Raw genomic sequence first — 14735 nt, forward strand, 5'->3', positions numbered from 1 at the left:
TTTTTAAGTGCTTCTTATGCATGAAGTTTGACAAACAATAAGGTAAGATGTGGAAGAGGATGATTGGTTTTAGAAGAGCATAATGATGCAGATATGTAAAGAGTTTGTTGTAACTGTGTAAATCTCTTTATTAAAGGTTACATAGGTATTCTCTGCATTATATTTATGATTTCAAATAGAGGCTGCACTAGGATACATGGGAGAGCAATATGTTGTATATCTGCTAGGAACCTATTTCAACCTTAACAGGAACATTAAAGACATTCTAATATCTAATATATTTGCATTTTTAAAATGTAATCCTGTACAAATATTTTTCTTTTTCCTTCCAATAAAACCAATTTTATGGTTTACCTTTTCTGTATTTAGTAGTTGTCTTATTTTTGTAGCCAATTGAAGACAGGAGCTGGAGAGTTCATTGAGATAGTGTCTATGAGATATGATGAGAAAGGTGCTGCTCATGGTTACAGAAAGTATCATGTAAAAATAGATGGAAATTACCTGTCAGATAGGTTGGCCAAAGCAAGCTTGACTCAATTGCCAAAATACTTGGAAAACAAGGAAGTGTCAATTCTTAGTAATTGTTACAAAAACCTCTGCATGCCATCTGTACTTGTGTTGCTTCATTCTGTTAGTATTTTAATTGGGCTGAGAAGCATCATTTCAGGTAACACAACCACTTGACTAGAGAGAGGGAAGGAACAGAGCCAACTATATTAAAATAAGTGATACAGTGAGTTTAGAGGGGATGGAGAATAATTGAACAAAGTGCATAGTAGTTAACTCTTCTTATTAAAAAAACTTTTTCTGGAGCATAACTCTACCATATATTGCGATCAAGAAGAAGGTAGGAATGAATGTACACACATCCACATTTTGATGCTGACCTTGGTTATCCTATGTTTATTGTCATATTGCAGTTGTCAGGTTTTTTTTAGTTTGTAAATTTGCCTGAGGAATGTCCATCCTGAAAAGGTTTTGTCACCTGATCTGCTGAATCTGCTAAGTACTTTAATAAGATGTTAATGATAAAACTTTTATTTTCTTCTGTTATTTGCAGAGCAAAGATGGTCGACCTTTGCCAGCAAGGGATAAACGTGCCTTAAAACAATTTGAAGAAAGGTTACGAACACTTAAGAAGAGAGAGAGGCATTTAGAATTCATTGAAAACAGCTGGTGGACAAAATTTTGTGGCGCTCTGCGTCCTCTGAAGGTAAATTAAGTTTTTAAAAATTATGCTGTCACTCTTCTCCCAAGTTTATGTAGTACCTCTTGGAGAGATTGAGCTTTCCTTTTGAGGTATTACAGCGTGATACTTAAAATGGATTTGGGGGGTTTAATACGGTTTTAAATCATAGCTCTCTTTGATAGTTTGGACAAAGTGCATAATTTTTCTGAGCAATGTATTACAACAGTTGTTGTGAAATTAAAATAAAAATATAGATAAGTATTGCAATATGCTACTGGCATATTCTTCAAGTTTATACTTCTCTATAAATAAATAAATGTGCAGTATTTGTCTTTCTGTGCCTGACTTATTTCACTTAGCATAGTATCTTTCAGGTGCATTCATATTGTCACAAATGAGAGGATCCCCCCCCTTTTTTTTTTAACAAAGCTGAATAATATTCCAATTATGTATGTATGACATTTTCTTTATGAATTTATCCATTTGTTTGGGTTGTGAAAACTGTGAGAAACAAAATGACTTTCTTTAATCCATAAAAAAAAAAAAAGAACATACTATAGTAACCCTGACTGACAGTAATAGAATTCACTTCATTGTCAGATAATGTTTCTGAAAGTATGTAAAAAGATATTATTTGACATGGAAAATTATTATTTTCATTGTTTAGAAACCATCATCTATCAGCTTTGAATTCTTAGGACTAGGGTACCTAAACTTTACTACCTTTATTGAATTAAGATGATTTTAATATGGCTCTGTCTAAAAAGTAGCAAAAACTGCTGGCCACAGACTTCCAAATATGCTCTTTCTATATCTGGAAGCATTTCAAACACCATACCTTTGTATACAATAGCCTACAAGTTGTAATTCAGAAAATTCAGTGAGTGCACTAACTTGAAGTTAGGCAAAATGAAGTTAGAAAATGGATTTAGGCTAAATTTTAAAAGAAGTGGTTCAACGTGGACAGATAGAGGGGAACAACACACTGGGGCCTTTCAGAGGGTGGAGGGTGGATGGAGGGAGAGAATCAGGAAAAATAACTAATGAGTACCTTCCTTAGTACCTGGGTGATGAAATAATCTGTACAACAAACCCCTGTGACACAAGTTTACCTATGTAACAAACCTGCACTTGTACCCACGAACTTAAACATTAAGAAATGGATGAAAGAACCATTCAAAGATGAATCAGTCAGGTTCAATTCTGTTGCTGCTTTCTCCATCTTTTATAATTAGAAAGAAATGCACTAACTGCTCACCCTAAAAAGCCCCTGGCTTGAAAGAGATTTTCAAAAGCATGCTATAATCAGTTAGTTTTTCTATGTAATCACTTTTTAAATCTTCTGTTAGAATAAATTTTTTAAAGATTCACCCCAGTTTTTTTCCCCAAGGTGATTTGTCTTCATAGCACTGAAAGTATGATGAAACCCTCTCCAGCTTTAGTTTAATTCTAAATTGTTTTTAGGTTTTTATAAATATTTATAATCTGGTCTCTAACATCAGCTGCCTTCTTTTAAATATGCTATGTTCTATTTCACCAAACATATGTTTAGAAGGATTTTCAAGTCAACCTTACTAAGTGTAAAGATTGGTTTTGCCAAATATAGACAGGTAGAACATCCACATCACCTGAAAAATCTACCTTGTGCCCTCTCTTGCTTTCCTGAGCTCAGACTTTAGGTAACTATTGATGTCCTTTCTGTCTTTAGAGTTGTTTTATGTGTTCTGGAGTTTTAAATGGAATCATAGAGTATACAATATTTTATCTGGTGGCTTCTTTGGCACAGCACAGTTTTTGAGATTTGCCCATGTTAATATTTAATATGTTTTTTGACCGGTGGTTCATTCAGTTTTATTGTTCAGTAGTATTACAATGTGTGTCTATATCAGAACTTGTTTGTTTACTCACTCCTGTTGGTGGAAATTTGGGTTGTTTCTGGTTTGAGACTATAGTGAATAATGTTAATATGAACATTTTTGTACCAATCTTTGTGTATATATGTTCTTTCATTCATTTCTTTTGGGTAAACACTTAAGAGTAGAATTTTTGGATCTAATGTTTAACTTTATAAGAAACTGCCAAAGTATTTTCGAAAAGGGTTACACCATTTTGCATTCCCACAGCAATAAGAGATTGCCCATTGTTTCACATTCTTTTCAACTCTTATGTAGTGTCTAAGAGTTACTCTTAAGAATGTGCAGTAACATCTCACAATTTTGCTTTGCATTTCATTGGTGACTAATGATATTTAGCATCGTTTTGTATGCTTATTGGCTATTTTCTGTAAAATGTGTGTTTAAATCTTTTCTAAATTAGGTTTTCTATTATAAGTAAACATACAAGTATTCATTATATAGTCTGGATCTAGTACTTTGTCAAATATATGTATTGCATCATCTAGTTCATGGCAAGTTTTCTTTATGTTTTTATTTTCTTAACACTGTAATTCAGATTTTTCTTAAATTTTGATGAATTCCAATTTACATATCTATTTTTGGTTCATATTTTTGTGTCCTCAGAAATTTTCTTATAGAAATTTTGTAGATTTAAGTCTTATGCTTGGGATCATGGCTCTTTTTAAGTTACTTTTGTGCTGTGGTATGACTTAAGGGTTAAGATTTATTTTAATTGTTCCAGCATAATTTTTTGTAAAGACTATCCTTTGCTCATTGACTTTCCTTGGAAGTTTTGTCAAGTAGATTGATTGTAGTATATTTGTGGGTCTGTTTCTGGAATCTCTCTTCTATTCCATTGATCTATATGTCTTTATGCTAATACTTGATTACTAGAGCTTTATAATCTGCCATGAAGTTAGGTACTATAAATTTTTCAGTTTTATTTTCCTTTTTCAAATTTGTTTTGGCTTTGCCAAATCCTTTGCATTTTCATATAAATTTAAGAATCAATTTATAATGCCACAAAACATTCACTAGGCTATCTATGGGATCGCTTTGAATTTTATAGGTAAATTTGGGGGAGAATTGATATATTCTAGTCTATGAACATGATATCTGTTTATTTACATCTTAAATTTCTCTCAGGAATGTTTTGTAGCGTTCAATGTAGAGGTCTTACAAATATCTTGATAAATTTACCTCTAAGTATTTTTTATACTCTTTCAAATTGTGTTGTTTAACTTCAGTTTTTGATATTTGTTGTTAGTATGTAAAAATTTGTCTTTTTATCTTACCTTTATATCCTGTAACCTGGTCAAATTATTAGTTTTAGTTTTAGTATCTTTATTGTAGATTCCTTAGAAGGTTTTTTGGTACATGATCATATCAACTGCTAAAAGACAGTTTTACTTCTTCCTTACAAGATTTGTAATTGCTTTTATTACTTTCCTAATTTCATTGGCTGAAACAATTATTCTTTTTGTTAGTAGATGTGTCATTCCTGAATATTGATCTAAATTTCTACCTGTCTTTCCGTGTTTCGTCCTAAGTTAGGAATAGGATAATAGGCATGCCTGAAAAGAATCTCTAGGGGTACAGACTTATCATTCTGTAATTGAGGGTTTAACATGTATTGTGATGAGATAGTCATTGCTTTTTTTCCTTAAATGAGACATGAAAGTTTTTATTCATCACCTCTGTGTTTGTCTACAATTGGTGTAGTTCAGAAATAGAAAGCCAAATTTTCATTTAGAGTTTCTTAAACATTAACATTCAAGTCAGACTGCTCCTCACCAACTATGTAACTTCTTAAGCTTTTTGAATCTCACTTTTCTCATTCTTAAAGTGGAATTACATACCCACCTTATTTTGTTGTAGCAATTAAATGAAATAATGTATGCAGTGCAGTTCCTTTTGATATAAACAGCTCAGAAAATTGCAGCTGCTGCTGTTACAGTTCTATATGTAGGATTCTTCAAGTTCTTAAATACTACCATGGAACTGAAGGGAGATTAGTTTTGTGCTGAAGACAATTATAAAAATAAGCGCCTAATTAGAATAAGTTAATAGCTCTTTAAAACAGCATTTATGTGTAATATTGAACATATTTCTAAGCATACAGTCTGATACTCATTAAATACTTGAATAAACTCTTCCCTGACAGAAGAGTATACTTTGAGCTTATATAACTGATTGGCCTGGGTAACTTATAGGTCATTAGGTTTTAAATGTAACTTGAGATTTTACCATATATACTTCTTATGCTTATACAGAAAATTATAAATTCATGTTTGTAATTATCTTGCACATATATATTTTAGATTTTTTATTGTGGTAAAATATATATGTCTCAAAATCTATTATTTTGAATAATTTGGGTGTATATTCAATAGCAGTAAGTACATTAATGAACATCAGACTGTATATGGTTGCCAGTTCACTCTAATGACTGTTTCTTTTGCTGTACAGAAGCTCTGGAGTTTAGTTAGATCTCATTTGTCTATTTTGGCTTTTGTTGCCAATGCTTTTGGTGTTTTAGGACTTCATGATGTCCTTGCCTATGCCTATGTCCTGAATGGTTTTGCCTAGGTTTTCTTCTAGGGTTTTCATGGTATTGAGCCTCATGTTTAAGTCTTTAATCCATCTGGAGTTAATTTTAGTGTAAGGTGTCAGAAAGGGTCCAGTTTCTGCTTTCTGCACATGGCAAGTCAGTTTTCCCAACACCATTTATTAAACAGGGACTCCTTTCCCCATTGCTTGTTTTTGTCAGATTTGTCAAAAATCAGATGGTTTTAGATGTGTGGCATTGCCTCCAACACCTCTGTTCTGTTCCCTTGGTCTGTTTTGATACCAGTACCATACCTCTGTTTTGATACCAGTACCATGCTGTTTTGATTACTGTAGCCTTATAGTATAGTTTGAAATCAGGTAGTGTGATGCCTCCAGCTTTGTTCTTTTTGCTTCGAATTATCTGGGCTATGCAGGCTCTAATTAAACTCCAGAGCTTCTGTATAGCAAAAGAAACAATCATTATAGTGAACCAGCAACCAACAGAATGGGAAAAAATTTTTACAGTCTACCCATCTAACAAAGGGCTAATATCCAGAATCTACAAAGAACTAAAACAGATTTACAAGAAAAATATAAACAAACCCATTCAAAAGTAGGTGAAGGACATAAACAAACTTTTCAAAAGAAGACATTCATGAGGCCAACAAACATGAAAAAGTGCTCATCATCACTGGTCATTAGAGAAATGCAAATCAAAACCACACTGAGATACCATCTCATACCAATCATTAAAAAATCTGGAGACAACAGATGCTGGAGAGGATGTGGAGTAATAGGAACACTTTTATACTGTTAGTGAGAGTGTAAACTAGTTCAACCATTGTGGAAGACAGTGTGGTGCTTCCTCAAGGGCCTAGAAATAGAAATTCCATTTGACCCAGAAATCCCATTACTGGGTATATATCCAAAGGATTATAAATCATTCTGTTATAAAGACACATGCACACATATGTCCATAGCAGCACTGTTTACAATAGCAAAGACCTGGAACCAACCCAAATGCCCATCAACTTTAGACTGGACAAGGAAAATGTGGCACATATACACCATGGAATACTAGGCAGCCATAAAAAAATGATGAGTTTATGTCCTTTGTAGGGACATGGATGAATCTGGAAACCATCATTCTCAGCAAACTGACAGAAGAACAAAAAATCAAACACCACTTGTTCTCACTCATAAGCGAGTGTTGAACAATGAGAACATATGGACACATGGAGGGGAATATCACACACTGGGGTCTGTTGTAGGGTGTAGGGGAGGGACAACGGGGGGTAGGTAGGTTGGGGAGGGATAACACGGGGAGAAATGCCAGATATAGGTGACAGGGGTTTGGAGGCAGCAAACCACATTGCTGTGTATGTACCTATGCAGCAGTCCTGCATGTTTTGCACATGTACCCCAGAACCTAAAGTGCAATAATATATATATATATAAAGTCTATTAATTTTTTTAAAAAATCGTATTTGTTTGTTATACTATTGCTTCTAATAACTGCATTGTGAAAACAATCATTGCTCCTCAGTAAGAGACTGGCTTAATGAATTGTTATTTCCATACTAGAAAGTACTATGGAGCCATTGAAAGGAATAGGAGCACTATGTCTTTCTTTACAAATAAATCCTATCTTGAGCAGTTCTTTAAAATGTTCAGCATGTGTTGTATTTTAACTGAAACTAATGTTCAGATTGCTAATATTGTGGTGGATACTCTTTTTGTTAATATTGTTGTGTCAGTGAGCATACACCATTTCTGGAGTGATTCATGGGAACTTATTAATGGTAATTACCACTAAAAAGTCAAACTGGAGACTAGTGGGTACAAGTGAGACTTATCCTTTAATTTTTCAGCCAAGCTTTGTTCTCGATTTTAAATTCTAGTTATTTTTTTAAAGGTGTCCTCCTTCTCTTCTACCCCCATTTAATAGTGGACCTTTCTTTTATTGAGGCCTGTATCACACCTTCTCACATTTCCTGTCTCCTTTGCATTCCCTTTGTTCCCTTTGTTTTATTCAAGCTAGCCTTACCCATTCCATATGTATGCTTGCTATATATTTTCTTACCTAGATTATTAAGATCCAACTAAACTGTTGTTTTTTTCTCTCTGCTGTTGTATACACATGTATTTAACAGATCATGTTATTCAAACGCATTATATTTATCATTAGATTGTCATATGGAGCATGCAACCTAGATCCCTCATATGTGCAGTTCACAAAAGGGCTTATGTTCCTATTAGAATCTCATGCTTCCACTGATCTGACAGGAGGCACAGCTCAGGCAGTGATGCTTGCTCACCTGCCGCTCACCTCCTGCTGTGTGGCCATGCCATGGACTGGTAATTCAGGGCCTGAGGGCTGGAGACCCCTGGCTTAAAGAACAGACATTTATTCCTCTATAGACTGGAAAGTTCAAGATGAAGTTGCTAGCAGATTTGATTCTTGGTCAGCTCCCTCTTCTTGGCTTGCAGATGGCCACAGGCTTGCTATGTCCTTTTGTGGCAGAAAGAGAGTTAGTTCTGGTCTCTTCTCTTCTTATAAGGACAGTAATTTCATCATCAGGGCCTCATTTTTATAAACTCATCTAATTGAATTACCTTCCAAAGACCCTAATTCCAAAACCATCACATTGGGGTTGGTACTCCAATATATAAAATTTAGAGTGTGTGTGGGCACAAATATTCAGTTCATAACAATAATATAGGTTCAGAAATCCTTAGCCAAAATCCTTGGATCAAACATAGTGTAAAATTTAGAATTTTTCATTTTTTAGAATATATATATATTATATATTAATTAAATAATACTCTTTAAAAGAACCAGAGCAGCAGCCCTCTTACTCTCTTTCAAGCACATTAATAGTTCTGCAGTGAATATATATTAATTAATATTCACAGTGAGTTACTTTTAAAAGACCCATGTTAGTTTAAGTGAGATTTAATCAACAAATGAGTTAGGAAGAAAAGTTTGATTTCTGGAACATTTTAGATTTCAGAAATATGGATAAGTGATTATGGACCTACGTAACTTTTTTTTTTTCCATTTGAAATATAATTCACCATGAAATTCATCTTTTTAAAGTGTAACTGCAGTAATTTTTAGTATAGTCACAAGATTGTGCCACTATCACCATCAAATGCCAGAACATTTTATTCCCTTGAAAAAGAAACCCATACCCATGAGCAGTCTGCCCCATTCTCCCTGTCTGTGGCAACCACTAATCTTTCTATCTCTATGGATTTGTCTGTTCTGGACATTTAATATAAATGGAATCATTCAATATGTGGTATTTTCTGTCTTCATTTAGCATAAATGTTTTTAAAGATTTATTCATGTGCATGTAGCATTATTTCATTCCTTTTTATAGTGAATAGTATTCCATTGTATGGATATACCACATTTTGTTATCAGTTTATCAACTCATGGGCATTTGGATTTTTATTTTTTAGTATTATAAAAAATGCTGATGTGAACATTTATATACAAATTTTTGTGGGGATAGATGTTTTCAGTCTGTTTGATATATACCAAAGACTGGAATTGCTGGGTAATAACTTTTTGAGGAATTGTCAGGCTGTTTTTTAAAGCATCTGCACCATTTTACATTTCCACCAGAACTATATAAGCGTGCCAATTTCTCCACAGCCTGATAAATACTTGTTGATTTTTTTTGTTTATAGACATCCTAGTGAGCGTGAAGCAGTTTGGTTCACATTTCTCTAGTTCACACTGTGGGTTTAATTTACATTTCTCTAGTGAATGATATTGAGCATCTCTTCAGGTGCTTATTGGCCAGTTGTATATTTTCTTTAAAGAAATGGATATTCAAATCCTTTGCCCATTTTTTTCAGTTGGATTGTATTCTTCTTCTTAAGGTGTAAGAGTTCTTTATATTCACAAAACAAATACTTTCTCCTATTCTGTGTGTTAGCTTTTCACTTTCCTGATAGTATCCTTTGAAGCAAAAGAATTTTTAATTTAGACAAAGTCCAATTTTTCTTCTGTTGCTTGTGTTTTAGATATCTTATGTAGAAAGTCATAGTCTAATCCAGAGGTCACCTGTATTCTGTTAAGAGTTTTTATAGTTTACTAGCTCTTACATTTGGGTCTTTGGTCCATTTTGAATTAATTTTTGTACGGTGTGAGGTAGGGATACAAGTTTTTGCACGTGAGTATCTACTTGCCCGAGAACTATTTGTTAAAAAGGCTCTTCTTTCCTCATTGATTTTTCTTGGAATCTGCTTTTATGGAGGATAAAATGTTCAGTTCTTACTCCATTTTTATTGATGTTACCTCTATAGTTTAATTTTTATTTTAAAATTGGCATTATAGCTAGAATGTAATATATGGCATTTAGGTCAATCCAATGTGGTCATCACTGATATTATTCTGTAACTACTAATTTAAGTTCTAGTAAATATGTAGAGTTTTCTTGGTCTTTATAAAATATTTATATTTTTTGCATTTTTTCTGTGTTCTGTTAGGTAACTGAATAAGCAGTCTAACTCTGGGTCAGTCATCTCTACAGATTGGGAAGATAGCTAAGAAGTTTTTTTTGAATTTTTTTAACCTTTTTTTTTTTTTTTTTTTTTTTTGCCAAAATAGACATCAAAGGAAGGGAATCTTTTCAAATGCTGTTTCTATATCATGTTCTTCTACTACTAATTGGTACTTGGTAATTATACTGCCTCATGCTACAAACTATTTTTTGTTAACAGCTATTAGTAAGAAATGTGTTTCACTTGAGAATCATAAGTATAGGGCTCTTGCCTTTCAGTTCACCACAGTACCAAATATAGATGCCTGAATCTGGTAGAAAAAAAAATTGGATAACTCCTTTATACCCTCTACCAATGAACACTTGTTACTATAAAGGAATCACTTCAAAATCTTTTGCAATGAGACCCTTTTTAAATAATGAATTCTTTTGTGAAATCCCAGCATGAAAAATAGTATATACAATATAACTCTTGTTTTCAAGAGATGACTATAGCCTTCTTGATCCCCTCTTGTTGTCAACTCTCTCCTTCCCAGTGAGCCCCAAAGGCACCTTGTCATAACTGAAGAATTCCCCAGAGCACAGGTCCAAAATTATTTCAAAAAATCATCTTTTCAGGCTAGGTAGGTTCATATGTTACTTATTCTATTCTCTCAGGATTCTAAGATTTACTTCAATAGTCATGTGAAATGAGATGAAAAAATCTCCCTACCACTCATGATTTCATAACATTCATTGATCTATTTATATCAATTCCAGTTAAAGGAGGAGCCCAACACACTTAACTGTGCTTACTGAGACTTCCCTTTTTTGGTCTGGCCTTGCCAACTATTTAGCCCAGTTGTCCCTGGAACTTGGGGAAGATTTCACCTCTTTTGTATTCTGAAGCTTTTCATTAGAAACTCTGTTAGAATATTTTTCTTCCTCTTTTTCTACCATCTTAATATAAAGTTCATACAATTGGGAGAAATGTGTTCTACTACTTACAGTGCTTAGGACATTTTTCCACAGAAACATTATTTTACATGACAGTTTTTTCAGTGTTGTTAGTACTGTTTCAGGAATATATCATTTGTATAGGCTTTTCTGGATTGTAATATAATTTAACCACTATATATATTATTTATATATATTATTACTTCAATGGGAAAAATGTTCTGAATTTTCTATTTTAACAGGGTAATATAAACTGCATTTTACAGTTTTGGGGTGTGTGTGCATCTGTGTGTGTGTGTGTGTGTTTGTGTGCGTGTGTGTGTGAGTGTATTTGTGTGCGTCTGTGTCTGTATGTGTGTCTATGTGTCTGTGTGTTAGTCATAATGTACTTTTCAGTCAACATTAAAGTCTCATTTCAATGTAATAGAATAAATCCTTGTATTTGGTCTAGCAAAGAGTTCCATTTTTTTACTTATTAGTGAGGACCAAATGGTTTGTCTCTTTTTTATTTTTTATTTTTTTGAGATGGAGTTTCACTTTTGTTACCCAGGCTGGAGTGCAATGGTGCGATCTTGGCTCACCGCAACCTCCGCCTCCTTGGTTCAGGCAATTTTCCTGTCTCAGCCTCCTGGTAGCTGGGATTACAGGCACGCGCCACCATGCCCAGCTAATTTTTTGTATTTTTAGTAGAGACGGGGTTTCACCACGTTGGCCAGGATGGTCTCGATCTCTTGACCTCGTGATCCACCCGCCTCGGCCTCCCAAAGTGCTGGGATTACAGGCGTAAGCCACCATTCCCAGCCCGGTTTGTCTCTTTTATGTACATGTTCTCAGTCAAGTAGTTTCATAATGAAAATTCAGGTATAAATGCCTGGAATTGTATACTAAATTAAAATGTATTTTAGATTGTTTTTGTTATGTCATTGTCATATTCTAGCAACTAATATTGAATATGATGGTTTGTGCTTTTAATATCAACTTTTAGAACTATATTTTAATGAATATATATTTGCTTTTAGATCATCTGGGGAATATTTTTCATCTTAGTTGCATTGCTGTTTGTAATTTCTCTCTTCTTGTCAAAGTAAGTACAGTAGACACATTTTCTAAAGCACTTATATAAATTCTGTGATAATATACATTTTGGTGCTGAATGCCATTAGTGTAGGCTATTCATCTTCAGTAGCTTTTTTACTTGAAGTGTTCTATTAACTCAAAGAATGGCTAAAACATTTAGTATTAGAGTATTTCTTTATTCTTAATCAAGCGAACAATATCTGTGAGATATTTAAGTGTGGTTTAATTTGTTATCCATTGTTTTATTTGACTCAGATGTATTTTCATGCTTAAATTATATTTTTTCTAAATTTGCTAAAAATGTGATAGTATAACAAATTTCATTCTTTATAATTTTTTTTTTAGTTTAGATAAAGCTCTTCATTCAGCCGGAATAGATTCTGGTTTCATAATTTTTGGAGCTAACCTGAGTAATCCACTGAATATGCTTTTGCCTTTATTACAAACAGTAAGTAAAATACCAATCATTTTATACTGTAGCTGCTAAAATATAAAATGCTAGAGTCTAGCAAACATTCTGACATTCTGTTCCACATAAAATTATGATGCTAAAAACCTATTAGTAGTTTGACATATGCTTATATTCTTCGATAGTTTTACTTTTTATTTGCCTATAATTTATACATAGACATGTTGCTTTAAATATTATTATATTGATATATTCCTGGACTTTTATGTTAGACATAATTTAACTTGGGATATATTATATAATATAAGGTGACCTTCTCTAAATTATTTTTCGTATTAATGTTTGATCAAGTTTTTTATTTAATAGATAAATGCAGTTTTAGTTTAATTTGCTTTAGAATTTTTTTAGGATAATGGTATTAAAAATTTTGTTAATAGTTTGGTACTTGTTTGTTTTCTGAGGATTTTTTTTAAACACAGTAGCCTAATCTAAATCAAGGTCGATATTGTAAACAATAATGAGGTTTTTAGTTTATTTTATATGACTGTTAGGGTGCTTATAGTTTATATGCTAAATTTAATTTCATCTTTTTTTTTCAGGTTTTCCCTCTTGATTATATTCTTATAACAATTATTATTATGTACTTTATTTTTACTTCAATGGCAGGAATTCGAAATATTGGCATATGGTTCTTTTGGATTAGAGTAAGTATATTTTACAGTATTATTTTTTTCTCATTCTGTGTGTAATCTTCATTATTGCAAATTATCTTAGATTTAGAATATAGAAGCTGTAAGTATTTTTATACCACAAGTGAGAGAAATACTAGCCTTTTCACTTCATGTTGACCTAAAAGTACTTTTTATCTAGAGCAGTGATTCTTAAACAAGGGTGATTTTACCCCCCGGAAACATTTGGCAGTATCTAGAGATATTTTTAGTTGTTATAACTGGGGAGTGCTACTGGCATGTAGTGGGTAGGGGCCAGAGATTCTTATTAAAAATCCCGTAGTACACAGGACAGACTTACCTAGCCTAAAATGTCAGTATTTCCATGGTTGAGAAACATTGGTCCAAAAGTTACATAATTTCTTAACTTTTTTTAGAATACAATAGATACACTGAAGCCCAAAAGATAGCTCTCCTTATTATAATTAAAGATTACCATATCGTTGATTATTTTCTTCTTATTCTTATTTTGAGATGAATTAACAATTTTAAAATGAAGCTATATCAGGTAGACACTACTTCCAGCTGTGAATAAAAGAGAACTCAGTTGAATAGTGGCTTGAACTAATGAAAATTTTCTTGCTAAGGGAAAAAAGAATCTAGTATTGCTTCAGTAGCCCAAAAAAGTCAGGTCCAATATCTCTGTAATTATTTGAGTATCTCTGTCATGATTGTAGTACGACTGCTACAGTTTCCTTTATCGTGTTCATATTCTGTAAAGAAAAAGGTAGTTAGGAGATAGGGTATACAACTATATCAATAAAACAAGACTTTTACAGAAATCCTTAACAGACTTCTGCTTTCCTTTTCATGCTTAATATCACATGCCACTACTTGCTGTGAAAGAACCTGGGACATGTAAATTTCTAAGTGATCTTATTGTCATCCTATCTAGAATTGGAGTCTGTACTACATTAGTGTACAATGTAGTGTATTACAATCTAGTAATAAAACAGGGAGGTGATACTTAATTTGCTAAAATAAAAGCATGCTATGCTATTGAAATGAAGCAAGTTGCCTGGTTCCTTATGTTTCAGTTACCATGTGTTTTCATTTCCCTTTAGTATAGATACATGTGAAAATTTCTTTAGTAAATATATCAGAATTTTTCATAAACTAATTTTTATGGCAAAGTATAAGGATGACATGAATATTTCATAGAAATCGATGTTTATAAACACATGACATTGTCTATTCTTAGGCAATATTGTATTAAAAATTATATAAAATTGTTACATATTACTAAAACTTAGAGTTTAAAGTCATACTCCTAATCTTTAGCTAGTACCAGAGATAATTCACAATTAGCTCCATGAACATCTAACAGATGCTTTTACACAATAAGGTTAGAAGATTTCTCTGGAAATAGACCATGTGAATAGTCTTAAAATTGTTTGGGATGATTAAGAATTTTTAGAATATATTTTGGAAGGA

General features: G+C 32.8%; 1 protein-coding gene across 4 annotated transcripts in view; it reads left to right on the plus strand.

Annotated features, from left to right (window-relative positions):
- Positions 1–14735, plus strand: part of LMBRD1 (LMBR1 domain containing 1) — a 191730-nt gene that overhangs the window by 88592 nt on the left and 88403 nt on the right. For all 4 annotated transcript variants that reach the window (XR_001110507.2, XR_010336705.1, XM_012471887.3 and 1 more), the window contains exons 9-12: positions 1061–1213; positions 12107–12171; positions 12510–12612; positions 13173–13277. Coding sequence is in view for 2 of the 4 variants with exons in the window: in XM_012471887.3 (XP_012327310.2) it covers positions 1061–1213; positions 12107–12171; positions 12510–12612; positions 13173–13277 (426 nt within the window). In the remaining 2 variants the exon portion in view is untranslated. The remainder of the gene's footprint in view (positions 1–1060; positions 1214–12106; positions 12172–12509; positions 12613–13172; positions 13278–14735) is intronic.

The sequence above is a fragment of the Aotus nancymaae genome, unplaced genomic scaffold, assembly GCF_030222135.1.
Source record: "Aotus nancymaae isolate 86718 unplaced genomic scaffold, 86718_ANA_hifiasm-v0.15.2.pri h1tg000040l, whole genome shotgun sequence".
Lineage (NCBI taxonomy): Eukaryota > Metazoa > Chordata > Mammalia > Primates > Aotidae > Aotus > Aotus nancymaae.